Source organism: Aedes aegypti, chromosome 2, assembly GCF_002204515.2.
Source record: "Aedes aegypti strain LVP_AGWG chromosome 2, AaegL5.0 Primary Assembly, whole genome shotgun sequence".
NCBI lineage: Eukaryota > Metazoa > Arthropoda > Insecta > Diptera > Culicidae > Aedes > Aedes aegypti.
Window position 1 is genome coordinate 195,565,018 of NC_035108.1, and position 22,929 is coordinate 195,587,946.

General features: G+C 36.4%; 1 protein-coding gene across 3 annotated transcripts in view; it reads left to right on the forward strand.

The window, feature by feature from the left end:
- LOC5572983 (tyrosine-protein phosphatase non-receptor type 61F) overlaps nucleotides 1-22,929 on the forward strand; it is a 59,710-nt gene that overhangs the window by 15,122 nt on the left and 21,659 nt on the right. For all 3 annotated transcript variants that reach the window (XR_002500239.1, XM_001654257.2, XM_021843594.1), the window contains exon 2: nucleotides 15,078-15,251. Coding sequence is in view for 2 of the 3 variants with exons in the window: in XM_001654257.2 (XP_001654307.2) it covers nucleotides 15,078-15,251 (174 nt within the window). In the remaining variant the exon portion in view is untranslated. The remainder of the gene's footprint in view (nucleotides 1-15,077; nucleotides 15,252-22,929) is intronic.

Sequence of the window (22,929 nt, forward strand, 5' to 3'; positions counted from 1 at the left end):
TTTCGTGCTTGCGTGTGTGCTTGAAATAGTCACATTATCTCCTTCTTGGAGAGATTTATTTCAAACTTTCGTTGTTGGTATTTATATTAACAACAAGCCGTAATTATCGCAAACTCGATTGTTCTGCAGAACTGGTTAATGATTGCCTTATAAGACTTCATGTTTTCTTTGATGATCGAGAAAATTTTTGCGACTTTGTAGCAAAATTAAGAGCATAATAAAAGTCATTGATTGCTAATCCAGTTTGTAGCTAATCAAATCATAGCTTCTGAACATATGTAATACAAAGGGTGATAGAACAATGTTTGCATTTTAATTTATTAACGCTATGATAAACACACTCCGGGGCTTGGAATTATATTTTCCAGGGAGCGATGATTTTACATATTTGATCGCTGTATGTTGCAGTGTTGTAGGTTGCATGAACTGCCAAACAGTGGCAAAGTTTTTATTACGATCAGATTTTTTTTGTATTCTAATTTAGTGATCCTATTCAAACTACTGCATTATACGATTACCATTCATTGAAATCATTTATACTCCAGGGAGTGCGCATCGTACCTTCGTGCTGTGCGTACTTGAATTCTCTTTGCTCTTGAAAGTTTTTTTTTTCCAAACTACTTGAAGCAATAAAACAGTGCTTTTCAGTGCAACAAAAGCAGTAATTTTCAGTGCTAAAATTAAAAACGTCAGTCAGTCAGTGCTACTAAAAAAGTACTTTTCAGTACTATATTTTCTACTATTGATCCCTTTGCGATCCTACAGCTATAAATGGTAATTTTTCTTGGACACCGTTTTGGGAAAAAATCTCTTCTTTCGTTCATTCACTAAACATGATTGCAACTACAAACAAAAAGAACGGTGAATCTCTGAATTTACAACTTCCTTCAAAGAAAGTGGGGTTTAAAACTGCCACTAAACGTGGCAAGAATGGAAGAAAGGCCGTTTCTCCGGATGATCCGGGTAATGTTGATAATTCCATTGATATGATCAGGCTCTTTGATTCAAGTGCCGAAGCAAAGAGTTTCGCATATCGTGGTCAGTTGTTCCGAATTTGGGGGCTTTAGGCAAAAGATCTTGAACTCCATTCCAAATCGCAAAGAAATGAGACTGTCGTGTTTTGCCGGAAACTCTTAAAGATCACAAACTTTTTCCCAAACATCTTGAAAGAAGAAGCACCAACTTTTTACTTATGACGACAAAACTGAACGTTTATTCAAAGTCGTCTTGAATAATCTGTCAAGTGACTATAAGTCACATGAAGAGATCAAAAATGAAATAAATGATTTACTTGGATTTTCCCCAGTCCAAATAATCATTATGAAAAGGAAAACCAAATCTGGCATTCTTCGGAAAGGGCTTTCTCAAGGATATTATTAAGTTCACTTTAACAAGAAAGATCTAAATAATATTGAAGCTTTTGATAAAACTAGACTTATGTTCGATGTCCGTGTGACATGGGAACATTTCCAGAACCCCACTCAGTGCCGTCGGTGCCAAAAGTAGGGTCATGGAACAAAACATTGCCTAATGTATGCTAAAGTATGCATGATTTGCGTAGGACGTCTATCCAGTGAAAGAAGATACCAAAGAGTTTGAATGCGCAAATTGCAAGGGCCCTCATGAACCTAACTTTTGGGATTGCCCTTCGCGTAAGCGAGTCGTCGAGACTCGTGCCAGGCAGATGAACGGTAATGTCCGTTACGATAACGGTCGTTTCAGGAATGTCCCTAGTAGAGTATCGAACAATGCTCATTTTTCAGTTAACGATCGCTTGATTAAGAATCATACCCATCAGGAAGATTATAATCATGCTCATACACAAATTAATTTTGTTCCGTCGGGTAGCCGTTCGGATCTTTGAATTTCGAATGGATCTACCCAAAGAAAATCCTTTACCGATATTGTGCTAGGTAATTTACCCTTTTTCATACTACGAGTAACCGGTCTGATTGTTCCAAAAAAAGAAAAAAAAACAAGTTGCCTCAGGAAACTTCCACTCCGTCTCTTCAAATCAAATGATTGATGCAATGTTCAAACCACCACTATGACTGAAGTAGTCCAAGTTGATGTAAAATTCACTAATCAAAATCAAATTGTTATTGGATTACGTTTTTCTAATGAATCCAAATAATAATATAAATATTTTCAATTGGAATGCTCGTTCTTTGAATTGTAAAGAGGACGAACTGTTTAGTTTTCTAACAGCTAATAACATACATACAACAGTTATTACTGATACTTATTTGAAACCTGGATCCAAACTCAAAAGAGATCTTATTTTTTTTTTTGTTTATCGTAATGATCGACTTGATGAGGTATGTGGGGGAGTTGCAATCATCATTCATAGGCGTATAAAACATCAACTTTTTTCGTCATTTGAAACTAAAGTTTTGGAAACTTTATGTGTTTCTGTTGAAACACAGCTTGGTAAATATACTTCCATAGCTGCTTATTGCACTTCCCAATGCTCTGGGAAGCAAGTTAATTTGCTCCAAACTGACTTGCGAATGACTTCAATGCCAAACATCGGTCATGGAATAATTCTCAAAGTAATTCCAACGGCAGAATTTTATTTGATGAGTGCTCTTCAGGATATTTCTCAATTCAATACCCTGATAGCCCTACGTGCTTTTCCTCTTCTTGGAACCCCTCTACGATTGATTTGGGCTTAACCGACTCTAGCCACCTTTGTAGCCAATTGGTTACGCATTCTTCTTCTTCTTCTTGTCATTACGTCCTCACTGGGACAGAGCCTGCTTCTCAGCGATAGTGTTCTTTTTTTTTCCTCATCTGTAGAGCCTTTCCACCACTGCTTCCAGTATTTAGCAATATTGTGGTATGACCCATATTTTATTTGGTGCTCATCAAATATCCTTTCACAATTGAGATGTGATAGACATTGGTTGATGTGTCACACTGTCCCAACTGGGCACAACTCGTTTTATAAAGTCTATTACCCTATTAGGACTACCTTGCCAAATTTCCAAGGGCTCTAATAACCCTTTTCCAAATGTTAACATTCTTTGATTAAGCAATGCTCCGCAGTTGCAGAGTAAATGCTCAGCAGTTTCGTTTTCAGCTTGACAAAAACGACACTCAGAGGATTGTATTTTTCCTATATTTTTAAGATGATACCTACTTGGGCAGTGACCGGTCATCAGGCCAGTTATTACCCTAAGATTTCCTTTATTAAGATTCAGTATAGCCCGGGCTTTAGCTAGACTGGGTTTTATGAATCTTTTCGCTTGCTTGGATGTATCCGTGGCGTTCCAATTGGATTCTACCATGGACATTTCCCAATTTTTCAGTTTCATCCTGAGAGTGCACTCAGGAACACCACAAAACGGTTCAGGGCCGACAAAGCTCAAAACTGCACCCTGTCTTGCTAGATTGTCGGCGATTTCATTCCCCTCAATTCCGCAATGGCCGGGCACCCAGTACAATGTAACTTCGTTCCTACTGGCCAATTGCTTCAGAGAAAGAATGCATTCCCACACTAACTTTGATCTACATGTGAATGCCTTTAGAGCATTCAAAGCTGCTTGACTGTCCGAGAAAATACAGATCTTTGCAAACCTATAGTTTCTTTTGAGACAAACATTTGTACAGTCAATGATGGCTTGTATTTCAGCTTGGAACACAGTGGGGCTGCGCCCCATAGCGATTACCTTGCTGATACCAGGGCCGAAAACTCCAGCTCCGGTATTGTCGCCCATCTTTGACCCGTCGGTATAAAATACAATAGAACCTGCACGTAAACTTGGCCCACCAGAATCCCAAGTATAGCGGATTGGTTTAACCACTTTGAAGGGAACATCATAGTTGGTCTTCGTTATCATCCAATCTTCTATTGTTTTGTTATCTGAATTCAAATTGAATTCCTTGATGATCTTCATGTGACCAATCAAATCACCATCTAGTATTTTATCATAACGAATAAACTGCAAGGCATTTTTGCAGCTTGCAGTTTAATGAATTGATGCAAAGGCAGTATATTAAGAAGGGCATCCAAAGCAACCGATGGTGTACTTTTCATTGCCCCTGTCATTGATATACAAGCAAATCTCTGCAACTTAGCCAGCTTCTTCTGAGCGGTTACCTCATTTGTCTTGGGCCACCATACCAGTGAAGCATAACTAATTTTTGGTCGGACTATTGCTGAATAAATCCAGTTTACCATATTAGGTCGCAGTCCCCAAGTTTTTCCTAGGGCTTTATTGCAGACCCATAGGACATTAGTACACTTACTTATGACCTTGCTCAGATGAGAGTTCCAGTTCAATTTCTTATCCAAAGTAACCCCAAGGTGTTTAACTTCTTCCGAAAATTGAATTTGAACTCCATTCAAAGAAGGCTGTATAAGCTTTACCTTTTTCCTTCTGGTAAAAGGCACGATAATAGTTTTTGAAGGGTTTACGTTTAACCCCTCTTTCCTACACCACTTGAGAGTAATGTTTAACGCAGTTTGCAACCGATCGGAAATCGTGTTATCAAAATTTCCACGAACCAAGATGGCCACATCGTCGGCATATCCAATTACCTCAAAACCTTGATCTATTAAATTTCTAAGGAGTTCGTCTACTACAAGAGACCACAGTAAGGGCGATAACACTCCTCCTTGAGGACATCCCTTCGTAGATATTATAGATATTTGTGCACTTCCTAGATCAGCAGAAATTGTGCGATCCTTGAGCATAGTCATAACCCATTCGATAACACTTTTATCCAAGCCCCTTGCTTCCATGGCTGAACTCATAGAGCTATAGGATGCATTATCGAATGCTCCTTCAATATCGAGAAAAGCAACCACGGCTATTTCTTTGACTTCAAGAGATTTCTCGATTTTATTTACCAGCGACTGCAGCGCCGTAATGGTAGATTTACCTGATTGATACGCAAATTGGTATTTACAAAGAGGCATTTCTATTAAACTTGTTGACTTGATGAAGTCATCAATTATTTTTTCCATTGTCTTTAGGCTTATAGGTCTAAAGGCTTTGGGAATTGTTTTATCCTTTCTTCCAGCTTTTGGAATGAAAACAACTCGAACCTTTTGCCACGCTTTAGGAATATATGAAAGCGCAACACTTGCTTTGAATGTTTCGGTTAAGAGCGGACAAAGCGTCTCTTTTCCTTGTTGCAGTAAGCCTGGGAAAATATCATTTTTCCCGGCAGATTTGAAAGGCTGAAAAGAACTCAATGCCCATTCGACCCTCGAAGGCGTGAAGATTTCACAAGCTTTCTGATAGGCATTTATCGACCATACATGTCTTGCCTCATCTGAGACCTGTTCTTCATCCGAATATGGGATCGATTCAGGGAAATGAGTTCTCATCATTACTTCCAGTGTTTCAGAAGAGTCAACAGTATAACTGCCGTCTTCTTTTTTAAGGCTACCTAGACCATTTGAATGATCTTTTGAAAGGACTTTGTGCAGCCTTGCAGCTGCAGGAGCGTTGTTGATGCTTTCACATACCCGTCTCCAGTCCTTACGTTTGGCGTGCCTTAGTTCTCTGTTGTATTCTGTTAGGGTTTTTTTGTATTCAACCCAATCTAAAGTGATCTTTGCTCTATTGAACAACCGCCTGGATTTCTTCCTCATCCTGCCAGCTTGTCATTCCACCAAGGCACATCCCTGTTAGATGACCTTTGTTGAATAGGACAGCTAGCATGATAAGATGAGACCATTTGGTCAATGATCCCATCAGAGGCATTTTCCAGTTGTGAAACAGTCGTGAACTGTTCACCGTTATATGAATTCTTATTCGTTAAATGAAAACGATAAAGATCCCAATTGGTTATCTTCGGGTTTCTATAGCTTTCTGTTATTTCTGATCCAGCTTTAAAATCGAACCGGATTTGTTTATGATCTGACAATGATTCTTCATCAGAAACATGCCAGTTCACAATCTTCTCCGATAACAAGTCGCTACAGATTGTGAGATCAAGCACCTCTTGTCGGATAGAGTTTACAAAAGTAGAATCACCTCTATTACATATGTCTATGTTGTTAGACGACATGTAGTTTAAAAGATCTTCTCCTCTTTTATTAATATCGATGCTGCTCCAAATTGTATGATGGGCATTTGCATCGCACCCTATTATAAATTGGGCATTAATTTTCTTACAGTAGTTGACAAAATGAACGACAGAGCATGGAGGCACATCCTCAACATCTCCAGGAAAGTAAGCAGAAGCAATACATACCTCCGTCAGGGTGTCTACTACCTGGAAAAACCTGGAAAACCTGGAATTATCAGGGAATTTTATTCAACCTGGAAAAAACCTGGAAATCTCAGGGAATTTCGGCCACACTCAGGGAAATTATTCCGAAACAGTAATACATGGTGGAATATGTCCTTTTTGTAACACAAAATCTTAGAATGATTTTTTTTGGCTGCGCCGCTATTAGAACGCTACTTGAGATATTCAGTACTTTATTTTTTATTGATATCTATTTATTTAGAATAAAACTTGTCTAAACAAGGAGGCAGGATTTAAGATTGCCAAGTACAACTCCTGGTTCCACCTGGTTGCCTTTCATGAGCATAAATTTCGTAGGGAAAGAGTAAATATTACAATAGGTATGAGAAATAGTACATTTTCAGGTAAGCTGGTCCCTTTCAAGAGTCTTAGTGGTGCATGTCCCTAAGAAATCTATTTTTGGTTTAAGTCTCTATCGACATTCTAATCAAAATGGTCTCTAAAGCCACTACTTTGCCCTAATCTGCTTGCAGTGAATCCTGGTGCAACATTTTAGAGGCTCCAGTAAAACTTTCAGTGATTATGTTCCTATTTTTCCAGAGATTCCTCCTGGAAAACTTTTAAAAACTCTAACATGGATGCGATCAGCATTTTGTTCAATAGATACTTAGAAGAAGTTCTTCAGAATTCAATCCAGAAAATCCCAGAGCACTCAGTAATTTTCGTTTACCCTGCAAAAAATCTCAAGATTGTCTCCAGATGTTTTTTCCACTGATTTTTTCACCGATTTGTGTTACTTCTAGAAAATGTCCTACAGAAGTTTCTCCACAAAGGTTTATTCCAGAGTTTTCGAAAAAAAATCCAACATTTTTCAAGAAAACCTACAATAATTCCTATGTCTTTTTTCATTTATTTCATTTAATTTTTATATGGGTTCTTTTAAAATGCATCCACAATAACGCTCCGAAATTGCTTAAAAATTCCTTAAGGCATTTGGGCTTAATCAACGAGTGGAGTGAGTGAGAATGGTCGGTCTCGTAAAGCGAGATGACAATTCTCTATTCGAGTGAAGTGCAAATCAAATGAAGAGCCACTTCACTCGAGTCGAGAATTGTCACCTCGCTATATGAAATCGACAATTCTCACCTCACCACTCGTAGAATAAACTAGCGTTGGGCAAATTTGTCTATAACATCGATGTTACTGAATCGATTCCCAATTGAACTGCTGAATCGATTCACCGATTTTATCGAATTATTTGAATCGATGTTTCAGAATCGATTCGAATCGAATTCGAATTTAAATTTATGAAGTTTGAAATAAGACCATTGCATATGCATTTGATTTGACCATCCTTAAATTTAATCAGTTGTGAAATTCAGTGGAATAGATTTACTACCTCGTGCACAATGTGATGAAAAATAGATTTAACTTATGATAACAAATGTTGGTTTGACAGCTGCTACGGATTGATTCGACTTATTTTGTACGAGTGTACGGGACGAAACAAAATGTACAAATGAACTCAGAAAAAAAAAGCATTTTATGCGAGGAAACTCATCAATCTGACGAATGGTGCATACACTGTTTTGCGGGTTTGATGTAATTTGATGAATTAACGAGTTATTACGTGAACTTTCATACGATTTATGGTTGTCTGGGCAATCAATATATGAAGGTTTCTAAACGATTCTTGGAAGAATTGCCTACATAAAAAGTTCGTAAAAAATCAGGAAACAAACTCCTCAACAGGTCTTTGGAGCAAAATGTGAAATAAATTTACAAAACGAGCAGTAATACTTGTTGTAATGTCACGAGGATTTCCAAAACAGGTCTTAGAAATATTTTTTTAGATAAATCAAGACCAACAATTGAAAAGGCCTCAAGTCCAAAATGTAAACAAATCGGTTTTCTGCTGATTTTAGTGTATAAGAGCCTATTCTTACTAAAACATACAATAGTCATTTAAAAATATGCATAAAAGTTGAAAAAATAACATTTTTCTAAAAGGCCCCATCTCATTTTCCGCTAACCAGGATATTCATCGCAAATGCGGCCTTTTCTCAAAAAGGCCTCATTTCTATATCTGACGGAAACCGAGTTGAGGCCTGTTAAAAAAAACATCAAAATTGCAATGTAGGTTGCGAAAACGTTCCAAATTCACTAAGTAGATGCAGATTATACTACGGAGCGACTGCTCCTTGTATTATTTTATACATTGGTTGTCTAAACGGCGAACATTATCAAGTTTTCCGTCGGGCTCCTGTAGACTGATGTATTTTGTATCACACTACCTAATAATACCTGTGTCAGCCTGCCTGTACTTCACAAATTATCAACAAAAACACAATTTGGTTTCAATTGCATGAAAAATAACGTTCAATTGCAATATTATTCCAATTGAACCAATATTTCCATACATTTTCTCGACGACAAACTCGCGTAGCACATACATAATGTTCATGGATGACGAGGGGTTCAATCAATCACATATCTAATCGACCGCACGAATCTTCTCTTGCTGTAGGGATCTCCATGTACTTTACTTCACCACTTAACACTCTTCTACACTTCAAATTTCTTATTTCATCATCAATTTTGAATGATTTTCAAAAGGCCACATCAGAAGATAATGAAAAAACAAGCCACAACTAGAAGGCCTCAACACATTTTAGAGTAAACAAAGGCGTCAACTCACAGGCCTCATCAGCGTCGGCCGGCGTCTATGGGCACAAATGAAAAGGGCTGCACAGCTTTTGGTGAAATAAAAGCCTCATTTCCTTTGACTCGTTTTTTTAGCAGGATTTTTTGATAAAATGATAGTAATGAATATTCATAGCTATAAATCAGTTTATCCATCGACTTTCTGGACGATAAAATAACATACAATGCTTAAATTCATAATTTAAATTTGATTTATTGTTTGACAAAACAAGATTGCATTTTTCTCATTGTTTACTTTTTGGAGATGAGGCCTTTTGAATTGTTAGTCTTGAAATGTCGGTTCAAATGACGAACCAACCTCTTATGTCGTGATTCTTGTTAGGTTTATTTTTGTATTCATAATTTATACATGATCTCTTTTTATTTAATGTTTATTTTTTTTACGCAAGGGTTCCCTAAAGTTCTTGATCCTGAAAATTTAATGAAAATCGCCAAATTTCTTAATTTTTTGTACGTCGATTACATATTTCAGACATTTTTTTTTATTGAAGTGAAAAATACTTTGAAATTTATCATTAGTTATTGTTTTGGTTTCAGTTTTTCGAAGCCATACTACCTATATTCAAAAATAATTATTTAGTTACCTAAATGTAGCCAATAGCCATTCGTCAATCTTTTATGTATATTGGAGTTTTTCTTAAACCTGGAATTATTTTTTCCAATCCTGGAAAAACCTGGAAATATCAGGGAATTTCATTTCTGTGAATCAGTAGACACCCTGTCCGTTTTCCCACGGATAGTTGGCACCTCTACTTTGATCGCAACAATGTCTCTACGGATAAATTCTGTAATTGGGACAAATTTTGTGTCCCTATTTAAAAGAATAGCTGTCCGTGGTTTGGACTGAGTTTCGTCGTACAAAACTCTACAACTGCTCGAAGGGCAGCCAAGTACCCTTCCATTATTTACCCAGGGCTCTTGAATTAGTCCCACATTGATATTTTCCTTGGTGAACCTCCTGCTGAGCACTGCTGATGCGCCCTTTGCATGATGAAGGTTCACCTGGATAATTTTGATTCGATTCATATTACATTAACATGCTCCCACTCGTATTAAGCCTCTGATTTGAGGCTAAATATGAGTAGCCGATTATTTCGGAGAAGTACAAGGTCAACTGCGCCATTGCTCCGGGAAGCACAGTAAGGGCATAATACTGTGGAGGGTGCCCCGGTACTCCACAGGCACCGTTCACGGTTAGGTTTCTTTTGACCCCCCTAACCATTCATTCCTAGGCACGGTATGCTTTTAGCCGCATGACACCATGAATTAGGGGCCACCTGTATGATGGACTTATACCACCAGAACAGGCAATCCGTAGTGTTATTTCTAGCCTTGTTGTAATCGGCTACCGACACTACACGGCTATCTAGGCTATTCGAATATAGAAGCTGATATTGAGGATCAACTTCCATTGAGGCCGAATAGCCATCGTGCCATAGTGTTCTTATGAGCACTTCCACAGTTATTACCTGAGAGCTTTCTTTGTCAAAGTTGCCATTTTCGCATTCGAATTATACTCTATGCCCAGGGAAGTCAAGGAAATTCCCATTACGAAAAGATCCTGGACAGACCGGTAATCGAACCCAGACACCTTCAGCATGGCTTTGCTCTGTAGCCGCGGACTCTAACCACTTGGCTGATTTTGATTCTGATCATGTCCCTGTTACATTTCAAATATCCCATGAAGCGATTCTCAATTATTTTCGAGCCGACTGGAATATATATGGAACGGTTTATGGACAAAAGGTCGAAAGACAAAGCGTCGAAAGGACAAAAGGTTGAAAACTATTTGCTTGGTGGGAAATTTTTCCTTCTTTGAAAAAAGATTTTCGACCCTTTGTCCCTTCTTTTTTGTTCTTCGACCTTTTGTCCTTTTTACCTTCTGTCCTTTCGACCTTTTGTCATATTCATATGAAACATATATCGATAGTAATCTTGATGTTAACATATCAAAACTTGATATTGACAATACTCTTGAAACTTTAACAAATTTCATTGTTTGAATCTGTGATTATATACGATGATGTTAAATTCTTGATCCGTCATAAAAACGTGAAAAGAAGGCAATTTGTATGCACTCGCGATCCTGCTATGAAAATTATATGGCAGGATCTGCAGAAAGAAATTAAAAAACCGATTTTCACAATTAAAAAACAAAAAAATTGAAAATAAAATCTCTCCCTTTTGGAAAAAAACTCAGATGCCAAAAGAGGAAAACAATTACTATTACTTACTATGCAGTTTGAAAGCGCGCACAATTTTACTTTAGCTCTTACTAGTCCAAAAGAATATCAAAGAATATCAAGTTACTCAGGACTTCGAAAACATTCTCAATCAAGAGAACGTTTTCGAAAATTTCTGGGGGACTGATTTGGAAGAAGTGAGAACTACTATTCAAAAATATGAAACCTCCTGGCGTTGATGGAATTTTCTACATCCTCATCAAACTTCCAGAAAGTAGCTTATCATTTTTAGTTGATGTATTCAACAATGTTTTCAATTAGCATATTTTCCTGACAAATGGAAAAATGCTAAGGTTGTACCAATTTTAAATCCTCTACTAGCGTCTAGCTATCGTCCAATCAGTTTGTTTTCCTCCATCAGTAAGCTTTTTGAAAAAGTCATTTTGAACAGAATAATGGTCCACATTAACGAAAATTCATTTTTTGCCAATGAACAGTTCGGATTCCGCCATGGACATTCGACCAGTCATCAACTTTAACGTGTAACAAATTTGATCCGTTCCAACAAATCTGAAGGCTATTCTACTGGTCTTGCTCTTCTAGACATAGAAAAAGCATTCGACAGTGTTTGGCATGTAGGCTTGATCGTAAAACTTTAATTTTCCAACGTACATTGTTAGAATAATTCAAAGTTATCTGTTAAATCGTACACTTCAGGTTTATTATCAGAACTCCAGGTGTGAAAGACTTTATGTAAGAGCTGGTGTTCCTCAAGGCAGCATTTTGGGACCAATATTATACAATATTTTCACATCTGACTTACCTAAGTTTCCTAAGGGAAGTCAAAAATCCTTGTTTGCAGATGACACAGGCCTCTCCGCCAAAGGACGAAGTCTGCGTGTCATCTGCAAAAAAGTCTGAATATATTTTCTTCATACTTGCAAAAATGGAAGATTTCTCCTAATGCTTCCATAACTCAACTAATAATATTTCCACATAAACCAAAAGCTCTTTATTTGAAACCTTTAAGTAGACATGTTGTCACGATGAGAGGGTTTCCAATAAATTGGTCAGATAAGTATCTAGGGCTCATGCTAGATGAGAATTTAACTTTTAAAAATCACATTGAGGGCATTTAAGCCAAGTGTAACAAATATGTAAAATGTCTCTATCCCCTTATTAATAGAAAATCAAAACTTTGTCTTAAGAACAAGCTTTTGATATTCAAACAAATTTTCAGGCCAGCCATGTTGTATGCTGTACCAATATGGACTAGGTGTTGTAATACCAGGAAGAAAGCTCTGCAGAGAACTCAAAATAAAATTTTGAAAATGATTCTGAAGCTTCCTTCCTGGTATAGTACCAATGAGTTACATAGAATATCCAATATTGAACAGTGTTCCCAAACCAACACCGAACACGTTGGTTCCGGCGGTTTCGTACTCTCCTTGCACTCTGTTCTCGTGTGCAAACCGAAACGCTCGAACCTGAACCTAAACCAAAACATTGTGTAAAATGAACTTCCTATCAAACGCCGATTCAAAAACCGGTCCATTTTTTTTTTAATTTGTTTGTTAGTATCATTCCAAACATTACATTCATTATTTCTTATATCTAAGTGTTCTGTGTTATTAGACAACACTATCATCCTAATTTGGTAACACAAATCTAAGAACTTAACCTAAACATATAACGCATTAATCGTGGCAATAGAAAAAAAACCGGTCCATTTGTACCTCGGTTGCAACCGCGGTTCAAACTTTGGTGCAAATCTTCGATTGCATCCGAGGTTCAAAACGATGACACAAACAGACAGACAGAAAATAGTTGATATTCACGCTTAGCAATTTCTGCATATCGTGTCTTGTAGTATGATAAGTAAAATCCTTGTTTCATAAAGTTACCGCTAAATGTTATTCAAAGTATTGATCTTAGTTGATCTGCTTAAATAAAACATTTATTCAAGCCTCAAGGGTCTTGCTGTTTGAACCAAGAAGTTCCATATATGATCGTAGAATTTTATCCGCGCGGATTTCAACCGTTCCCTGTCTGTCTGCGTTGTGCCATTATTTGAACCAAAGTTTGAACCGAAGTACACATATAACGGGTTCGGTTTGAAACACTGATACAGAGACGAAGCGCGTTTGCGGTTCAACACAAGTTGCAAGGTTCAAACCAAAGTTGCACATTGGTTCTGTTCATGGGAAGACTGAGATTGAAACATTGGAACAAATGTCAAATAAAATAAATAATAATTGCGTTATATATTTAGGTTAAGTTTTTTTTTCTCTTATAAGCAGAATTCACCTGTAACAAATCTGAACTGCTACGGCAAATGAAATGTAATATTTTGTTTACAAAATGTTAATAAAATCTTAAATTTGTTTTACCAAATTAGGATGATAGTGTTGTCTAATCAGAACACCTAGATATAAAAAATGAATGTAATGTTTGGAATGATACTAATAAAGAAATAAAAAAAAATGTTTTGGAGAAAATCGACTTTTAGGTTTTTAGCCATTTTTTATTCCACACATATTGTATGAGAGCCAAAAAAAAAACCAATCTTTTATGAATAATATTATTTTTCCTATTGGACGCCAAAACCACCTAAAAATACCGTTAAATAGTTTAAAGTAGAAAAAAGCGAAAAAAGGGGGCATTCCAAAATAGATTTTTGGTGGCCAACCCTGTCTCCCCCTACTGTAATTTTTTGATGAATTTTTATATACTAGAAGGCTTGAAATGATAACTGAGAATTAGAAATTTGGTCAAATTATTATTAGACGAGAGTAGTCTTATTTTGTGCTGGAAAATTCCATATTTTCACAAGCTATGATAATATACCCATAAACTCATATTCTTATTATTTCTTATTACTTTTATCATGGATAGTAGTTGGATGAACGTGTATGACGTTTTTTTTCAAACAAAATTCATTTTATCATTCTCAAAATTGAAGGGGCGCTAATCTTGCCCCGTCCTACCTTACAGGGCCAAACCAATGTTTCTATAGAAAACCTAATGTAGAGCTTTGATATTCAACGTAGGGAGTCGGATCTTATTCTTGAAACATTTGATTCACGCTGGCAAAGAAGGTTTTTGGAAGCTACTGGGCTCATATGAGCCCCACATTATGCGACGTATTGAAGTGCCTCTTTAGTTATTACAAAGTTTCAGACAACTCGGCCAGCCCCTTGCCAAAGTGAACTATGGAAGTGCCCACGTAGTTCTTTACCTTAAGCCTAGTTATCTTTCAAAAGCTAATAAAAGATTGTAAGTATTGTTGAATTTAGAATAATATCAAAGACAATCTTTCGGTGTTGAAAAAGTTCCATGCTCTATTTCAGATCAGTTGCCGACAAAAAAAAATGAAAAATAAGTAAAGCACTAACTACACTGTCATATATACCTTACCGGCACTTGCATGAGTCGTACCAGACAGCATTCTAATTCAGAGCAGAATGAATAGAATAGAACTTCTATTGAAAGTCATGTTGTGTGCTTTCTCCAACCATGTCCTAACGGTGTCGTTCACCATCATTAGTATCCATCGTAGCATACGTCTCTGCAGCGGCGCAACTGCTGCTCTATTCTGCTTTAGGTTCGTTATTCAGTTCCAAGCAACAGCGTAAACATTGTTCTAGCAAACAAAACCGAAACCGTCTGGGCCACAATCTAAATTTGATTGAATTGACACTTGCCATTTGCGAAACTTTCAATTTGCGCGCCTCGCACGAGTATTGTTTTTCCATTCTAAATATACAGGCATATTTGCGCATTTTCCCTCTTCCTTTCAATACTAGGCCAGGTCAAATTCTCGTCCGGTTCGATTCAATTTCGATCGTCTCGGATTGACTGGCTGGCCGTGTTCCGTTCCGCATGACTTTCCAGCACGTTTAGTTTGTTTCCTGACCTTGGCTAACAGTTTGTCTGAACATTTTTTTTATTTCTGATTTTCAGGAAATCCGGGAGAAGAGCGAACAGGAAGCACGGTCGAAGGATTTTTCCACCAATGAGTCGAAAAAGTTGGATAACAGGCGATTGAATCGGTACAGGGACGTGTCTCCCTACGACCACTCCCGGATCGTGCTGAAGCGAGGCGAGACTGACTACATCAATGCCAATCTGGTTAAGGTAAGCGGATTTTGGATAGCGTAGAATAAGGAGATTTCCTTCAATCATGTAAGAAGGATTGGATGTTTTGATTTATACATCATTATCCGAGAGAAACGGGTGGCTGTAAATTCAATTATTTTTTTAAAGGTACGCTTGTCATTTCTAATTCTGAACTTTATTATCAAAACAAGTATTCTATCCAAAAATAAGCCAATTTTGTAATTTTTTAGAGGTAGCGTAGTCCGGGGCAAATTGATCACTATTTTACATCTTTTTGTTTTGTTATCCTTCGGAATTCAAATATCGCGCTATCTAGTGTAACTTTTTAGCAAATTCCACTACAATTTGTCCATTCAATCCAATTGCAATGTGTATGCAATGTTTAGTTCTTCGGTAATTGTTTAAAAATGAAATAGTTCAAAATCATCATTAGACATATGGTCGGTGTTCAGACAGACCGGACTAGATTCCCGACTAACCAGTCTTCATAATTCTTTATAGATCTTTGTCCGACGATGGCGATCGCTAACGATTCAAAACGAATCGGTATCAATTGCTATCAAAAATCTCTGACTGGTTGACCGGGTTATATTTTGGTGTTCTAAAGATACGTTAAGAACTCTATCAATTCTGATTTTTCCGATGCTATTTTGATACAGATGCGTCATAATATGGATTAGTTCCATTACTATAGCTAATAATGCAAGTATTTTGATATTTCAAATACCTGGCGTACGTTTTCCTGATACCATCAAAAAGCACTTGGTCCAGTCTGTCTGAACACCGGCCATATATAAATTGTAAAACATGGAACGCCTGTGATGCCAACGAAGCATTCAGCATCCTAGGAAGGAAATGCTTTTTGGTACCGACCTGATCAAATTCACCCCAGTGATCAATTGGTCGGGGTTCTGCTAAACCGCACCAAGTACCAAAATCACTTTTTTGAGGTATTTAACTTTAAAGTTCACTCACCTGCGAGTAGATCGCGAATGACTCTTTTCACAATTTTACCGCTCACAGATGACTAACAGGTTCCAATAAGTAAGTCAAGATAGAATATTCAAGAAAAGCATCATATATTTTCCATGTAATTAGAATTGATTTCAAAGTAAAATGCACTCAGTTCACTCTGGCTGAACAAAAATGGAAGAAAATGGTTTTCAGTTCGGTATGGCTGAATGTGTTTCATGATTTCCAGCATTACAAGAAAAAAATGAAGACAAATGGTTCGTATCATCGCCATGCATGTTGAAATGCATGTTTCAAATGTTTATGCACTACGAATGAGAAGGATTTGTAATTTTCCATAGAACTGGTCTACAATGTAATGTTGGGGACCTATTTGAACAATAAATTGGTACAAGGCATCCTAAACGTATTCTATCTGTCTTTCTCATGGTGGATTACCTATTTTAATAGAAATTATGTTAAACCAAGGTCCACACGCGTTCAAAGATTCGAAAGAGACAACAATGATGTAGTTAAAAGGCGATGATCGAAGAAAACCATGAATTTGTTCTGCCAGAGCGGTCCAAGTTACTTGCATTAAGAGAACCTTGGCTGAACAAGTTCACGATTCTTCACGTGAAGAATACCAGGAATTGCATGAAATCCATCATTCACCACGGATAGCATGAAATTTTCATTGTTTATAAAACCGCTTCTGATCTATAGTTTAAAAATAGTCACATAAGCTGAAAGTTGATTGATTTATATGACTATCTCTTACAGGCAATGTAAAATAAAATATTAATCGGGATTCGAACTCGTGCCCATCGTGTGATGATAAGGCGCGCTACCTCTCGGTCGTTTCGAACTGTTGAATTGAGAGCTAAAAACTAGAAACAACTTATGTGCATTCTGATCAATGAGGCTTGATGGTGAAAACGTAATTTTCTGAACAGCTAAAGCGCACCATGTGCTTGCAAATAATTCAAACAACATCAAATTAAAATGTCTTGTTATTTCATTACGACTCCTTCATGGATCCATCAGCATATTATATAAAAAGCAAAGGCTAGCGTTTAGCGCATGTTGATACCTTTTCTTCATACAAAAACACGATTTTCATATAAATGGTATTTGGTGCGGTGTGGCTGCACAAAATTTGAATGAAAATACATCAGCCCCACCGAAACAATAGTTTATTTTACATAGCCGTTCGCTTACATTACATGCTAATATCGGATGTCGTTGGTCCTGTAGGTTGTCCGGAATGGCCAGTTTGCAATGTTTTAGGAAGAATTTGAAAAAAATGCCGTTTTGAATCAAAATACTAAATTACCTCCAATGTCAAGCTTAGGTTTATGGTTCGCTCTGGTTGGCTACAATTTCAGTTTCCAATATCCTGCCAGAGAAAATTTTTGAATTTACACAAAGAGGAATGATTTAAATTCTTCAATGTTTGTAATGTGGAAAGGTTATGATAATCTGAATCCTCTAATGTAAATAACTCATTTTTGGAAAAATTGGCGCTTGGTGCGGTTTGGCAGAACCCCGACCAATTTGCCTTCGGATTACGATATATCACAACGATTTATTAGAAAATACCTTTAGTCTTTCGCTAATACAATAATCTAGCACAATACCGAAAATACTAAGGGCGAGGTGTCTCTACTTCTTCATTATGCTTAGTTATGCAAAAAAAATGCGAAAAGATATATATTTTCCTACGCAACCAAATTAACTTTTCTTTTGTTTTATTTTTGTATTGAATTAAATTAGCTATTCCATCTAGGTGTTACAAACCTATCGTTCATACTTCATGTTTATCCATTACTCAGATATACAAAAAAGTGTGACTAATAGATATTTTTCTTACAAACCTCTATGCTGATTTGCAAATGAAGGTGGGAGAAAATTTGATTGTTCGGAAAGGGCTTTCTCAAGAATATTATTTAGTTTATTTTAGTGAACTAAATAATATTAAAGCTTTCGAAAAAGCAAGACTTATGTTCGATGTCCGCGAATGGGACATTTACAGAACCCCACTCAGTGCCGTCGGTGCCAAAAGTGGAGTCATGGTACAAAACATTGCCGCATGGATACTAGATGCATGATTTGGGGAGGTTCTTCTCATGCTAAGGACATCTGTCCTATGAAGGTTGATATCACAAAATTTGTATGCGCAAATTCCGGGTATTCATAAATCTAACTTTTGGGATTGCCCTTCGCGTAGGCGGTTCTTCGAGGCTCGTGCCAGGCAAATGAACGGTAATGTCCGTTACAATAACGATAACAGTCGTTTCTGGAATTCCCTTGGTAGAGTATCGAACAATGCTCATTGTTCAGTTAACGATCGCTTGGTTAAGAATCATACTCATCAGGTGGATTATAATCATGCTCATTCACAAACTAATTTTAATCCGTCGGGTAGTCGTTCGAATATTTTAATTTCGAATGGATCTACCCAAGAAAAATCCCATGTCCATATCGTAACAGGTAATTTGAACTCCTCCCCTTTTCATACTACGAGTAACCGTTCTAATAATGGTTTCAAATCAAATTTTAAAAGAAAACCCTGTCGCCACGGGAAACTTTTATTCCGTCTCTTCGTCTACCGAAAATCTTAACGGAAAATTATCAGATGATGTACTTACTTTAAGTAATATGTCTAACTCTGATTTTATTTTTCTAACTGATCAATTGAATCAAATGATTGATGCAATGTTCAAAGCCACCACTATGACTGATTCAGTCCATGTTGGTGTAAAATTTACTAATCAAATTGTTATTGGATAGCGTTTTTCTAATGGATCCAAAGTCAAATAATAATTTAAATATTTTTAATTGGAATGCTCGTTCTTTGAATGATAAAGAGGACGAGCTGTTTATTTTTTCTAACAGCTAATAATATACATATTGCAGTTATTACTGAAAACCTGGATCCAAATTCAAAAGAGATCCAAACTTTTTTGTTTATCGTAATGATCGACTTGGGGGCCCAGACAGCCGTAACGGTAAACGCACAGCTATTCAGCAAGACCAAGCTGAGGGTCGTTGGTTCGAATCCCACCGGTCGAGGATCTTTTCGGGTTGGAAATTTTCTCGACTTCCCAGGGCATAGAGTATCTTCGTACCTGCCACACGATATACACATGCAAAAATGGCCATTGGCATAGTAAGCTCTCAGTCAATGACTGTGGAAGAACACTAAGCTGAGAAGCAGGCTCTGTACCAGTGGGGACGTAACGCCAGAAAGAAGAAGAATGATCGACTTGATGGGGCATGTGGGGTAGTTGCAATCATCATCAATAGGCGTATAAAATATCAACTTTTTTTTCGTCATTTTGAAACATTAGATGTTTCTGTTGAAACACAGATTGGTAAATAAATATGGTAAATATACTTTCATAGCTGTCTATTTGCCTTTTCAATGCTCTGCGCAGCAAGGTAATTCGCTCCAAACTGACTTGCGACAATTGACTTGCAATAAGTCAACATTTTTTGTCATTGGTTACTTTAATGCCAAACATTGCTCATGGAATAATTCGCAAAGTAATTCCAACTGTTACATATCAAATATTCCATGAAGCGATTCTCAATCCTATCAACTCCACTTTCAATTATTTTCGAGCCGACTGGAATTTATATGAAACATATATTGACTCTAATCTTGATGTAAACATTTCTTTACAAACAAAACTTGATATTGACAATGCTCTTGAAACTTTAACAAATTCCATTGTTGAAGCCAGGAGCATTGCAATTCCAAAATGTGAAGTAAAATTTGAATCCGTGATTATAGACGATGCTCTTGAACTCTTGATCCGTCTTTAAAACGTGAGGAGAATGCAATTTCAACGCACTCGCGATCTAGCTATGAAAATTATATGGCAGGATCAGCAAAAAAAAAAAAATCAAAAAATCGTTTTCACAATTAAGAAACAAAAATTATGAAAATAAAATTTCTCAATTGGACCCTGGCTCAAGGGCTCTTTTGGAAATTATCTAAAAGTTTGAAAAACCTCAGAGAGCAATACCGGCATTGACAGAGAAATATAACTAAATTGCTAAAAAGCTAAAACTTGCTATGCAGTTTGAAAGCGCGCACAATTTTAAATTAGGACATACTAGTCCAAAAGAAAATCAAGTTACTAAGGATTTCGAAAACATTCTCAATCAAGAAAACGTTTTCGAAAATTCCTGGGAGATTAATTTGGAAGAAGTGAGAACTAGGGGGATACGGGGCAGTATGGACACCCTAAGGAATTTGCCTATTTTGACTGTGAGGACATGAATATTATACTGTTTTTTATGTGCAGTATGCTTTTTAGAGTTCTTAAGCATTTGTTAAACATGGTTGCATAATTGGGAAAAAAATATTTTGTTTTCATAAATAGGTTTTAAAAAAGCTTATATTTGATAGTCGCCATCAAGCTAGCGGGCAAAGTTGACACCCCCATGGGACAGTATGGACACCCTAATGTTTATAGAAAAATTGTCCCGCGATCGTTCTCAAAACCTCGAAAAATGAAGTTCATATTCAGGAAACCATAGTGACAGGTCACTGTGCCACTGAAAACATGATTAAAACCAATTTACGACATTTTTCGTAAAGATGCTTTCAATATTGCTTCCAGGTTAGTTTTGATCAAGAATTGACAATTTTCAACTGATTTGTGGTTCCGCTTCATAATCATTGCATTGAATGCTAAATATATTTGGATAACTTTGTACCGTAAAATGGGGTGTTGAGGGATGAAAAAAAAAATTCCACTTAAAATTCGAGCAACTTCTAGTATACCAATAATTGAACAAAATACAGTCCTACCATTCTTCCGGCGTGTATATCAAAAGCCAATTACAATGAAGACGATCATATGGCAGATTTCTGAGATAATCATAAAAATGTGTGATTTTTGACGAAAATGCAATATGGGGTGTAAAGGAATTTGAGCTTTGTATATAAAACTATATTTTGCCAACAGCAAAAAAATATTATTTTGGTCAACATCGTTGATGTGTCCCTTCAACTCTAAAGGTCTTGTTAAATCTAAAGATGATATTACTTCAATATAATTCAAGTTGGAACTCCTGAAAACGATAATCATTTTATTTTAACTGCTAAATCTCTCATACCTATTGATTCTATTTTCAAGCAAGCTATCAGTGCATCGCACAATTGTCTTGAAAAGATTTTTATACTTATGTGCAGTACTCGTATTCTAGAACAGTGCAGAGCAATCTTGTCATGACTTGTCAAAAGATAGATAATTTCAACAAGCTTTAAGTGTGAATAGGGTAAGTGTCTAATTTGCCTTTTAAATAAAGCACCACACCAAATAACGGATTTGCATGTAACACCCAGTGGCATGATCGGGAAAAATCCTAACAAAAAGTTTCCAATACAGAGCGGAATCGTTCACACTATACCACACACTATATATTTTTCCAAAAAAAGCTCGGAAATAACCTTATACTATAATTGTTTATCTAGGACCTAGGTAATACTTAAAAGAATTTGATGGAATATCGACCGTTTAGACTGATTTTGAGATTTATTGGCGTAATTTAGGTCAAACCTGTTTAGATGTGCTCGGGTGAAAGCTGTGTAAGTTTGTGCTCTGTTCAAATTAAAATTATGTGAGTTAAGTTATTATGTCCGAATTTATTTGTAATTGCAGTGTAATGTTGTTAGCCGTTCAATCAATGTTTGTTCAAACCCACTTGACTTAAAAACAAATCAATGATGTAAGTACTATTAATTAATGTTTCGGACTTGACTAGACAAATAGTATATATTTTTGTAAATTGTATTTTGCCCTGAAGATGAGCAAATAAACGTCGGCTTTAATCAAAACGATTGGTTATTAATGTAACCCGTGGACCGAAATTACGCCAATAAATCTCAAAACTTAAAAGAATTAATAACTCCAAAACCATTTCAAATAAGATAATCATTCCTATATGCAAACTTTTCTCCAATGTGATGGAACAACTTATGAAAATATTATCATAAAACAACCATATTCACATTAATCAGTTTTTATTTAGATTTTCCTACCAATTTTATCAAATTTTGAAATAAGTCATTTTTGGAGATATTTAGTGACTTACTAAATAGATCCTTTAACTTTACATTGTAGTTCAACTTGACGGAACAACTCAAAACTGTATTTAAATATAATACGGCATAAATTTAATGAGTTTAGTTACTTAGAAAAGTTAGAATAGATAATTCCTTAACACCCCACTTATTTTCAAAACGAGACTTTTTTCATAAAAGTTTCTAAAAACCGAAACCCAGACATAATTTTATGAAGTTCTTGTCTGTACTATGATCTCAATTAAATTTCCTTATCTTCTACCTCACTCGTGAATTTTTCTAAAATGTATTTCATGGTTTTGTAGACAAATGTATTTAGCCCATAAAATTCGAACAAAAATGTTTTGAAAGGTTTTCAAATTCTAGAAACCACAATACTTCATATTAATAGACAGCTCCTATTACATAATGCAGTTCACAATCCTCTGAACAAATCGAGCATTTCAGATGACTTATATATCGATTTTCGAGGTTTCTGTGATTTGTCGAACTTGATTGAGAAGTTCAATCCCTTAAAACTCCACGAGTCCTTAACACCCCATTTTACGGTATTTGAAGTTATATTATTTTCTCTTTGAAGTGTCAGCTCTACTTTGTCACCCGGTGTCCATATTGCCCCAACAGTATAAGAAATTTTTATATAAG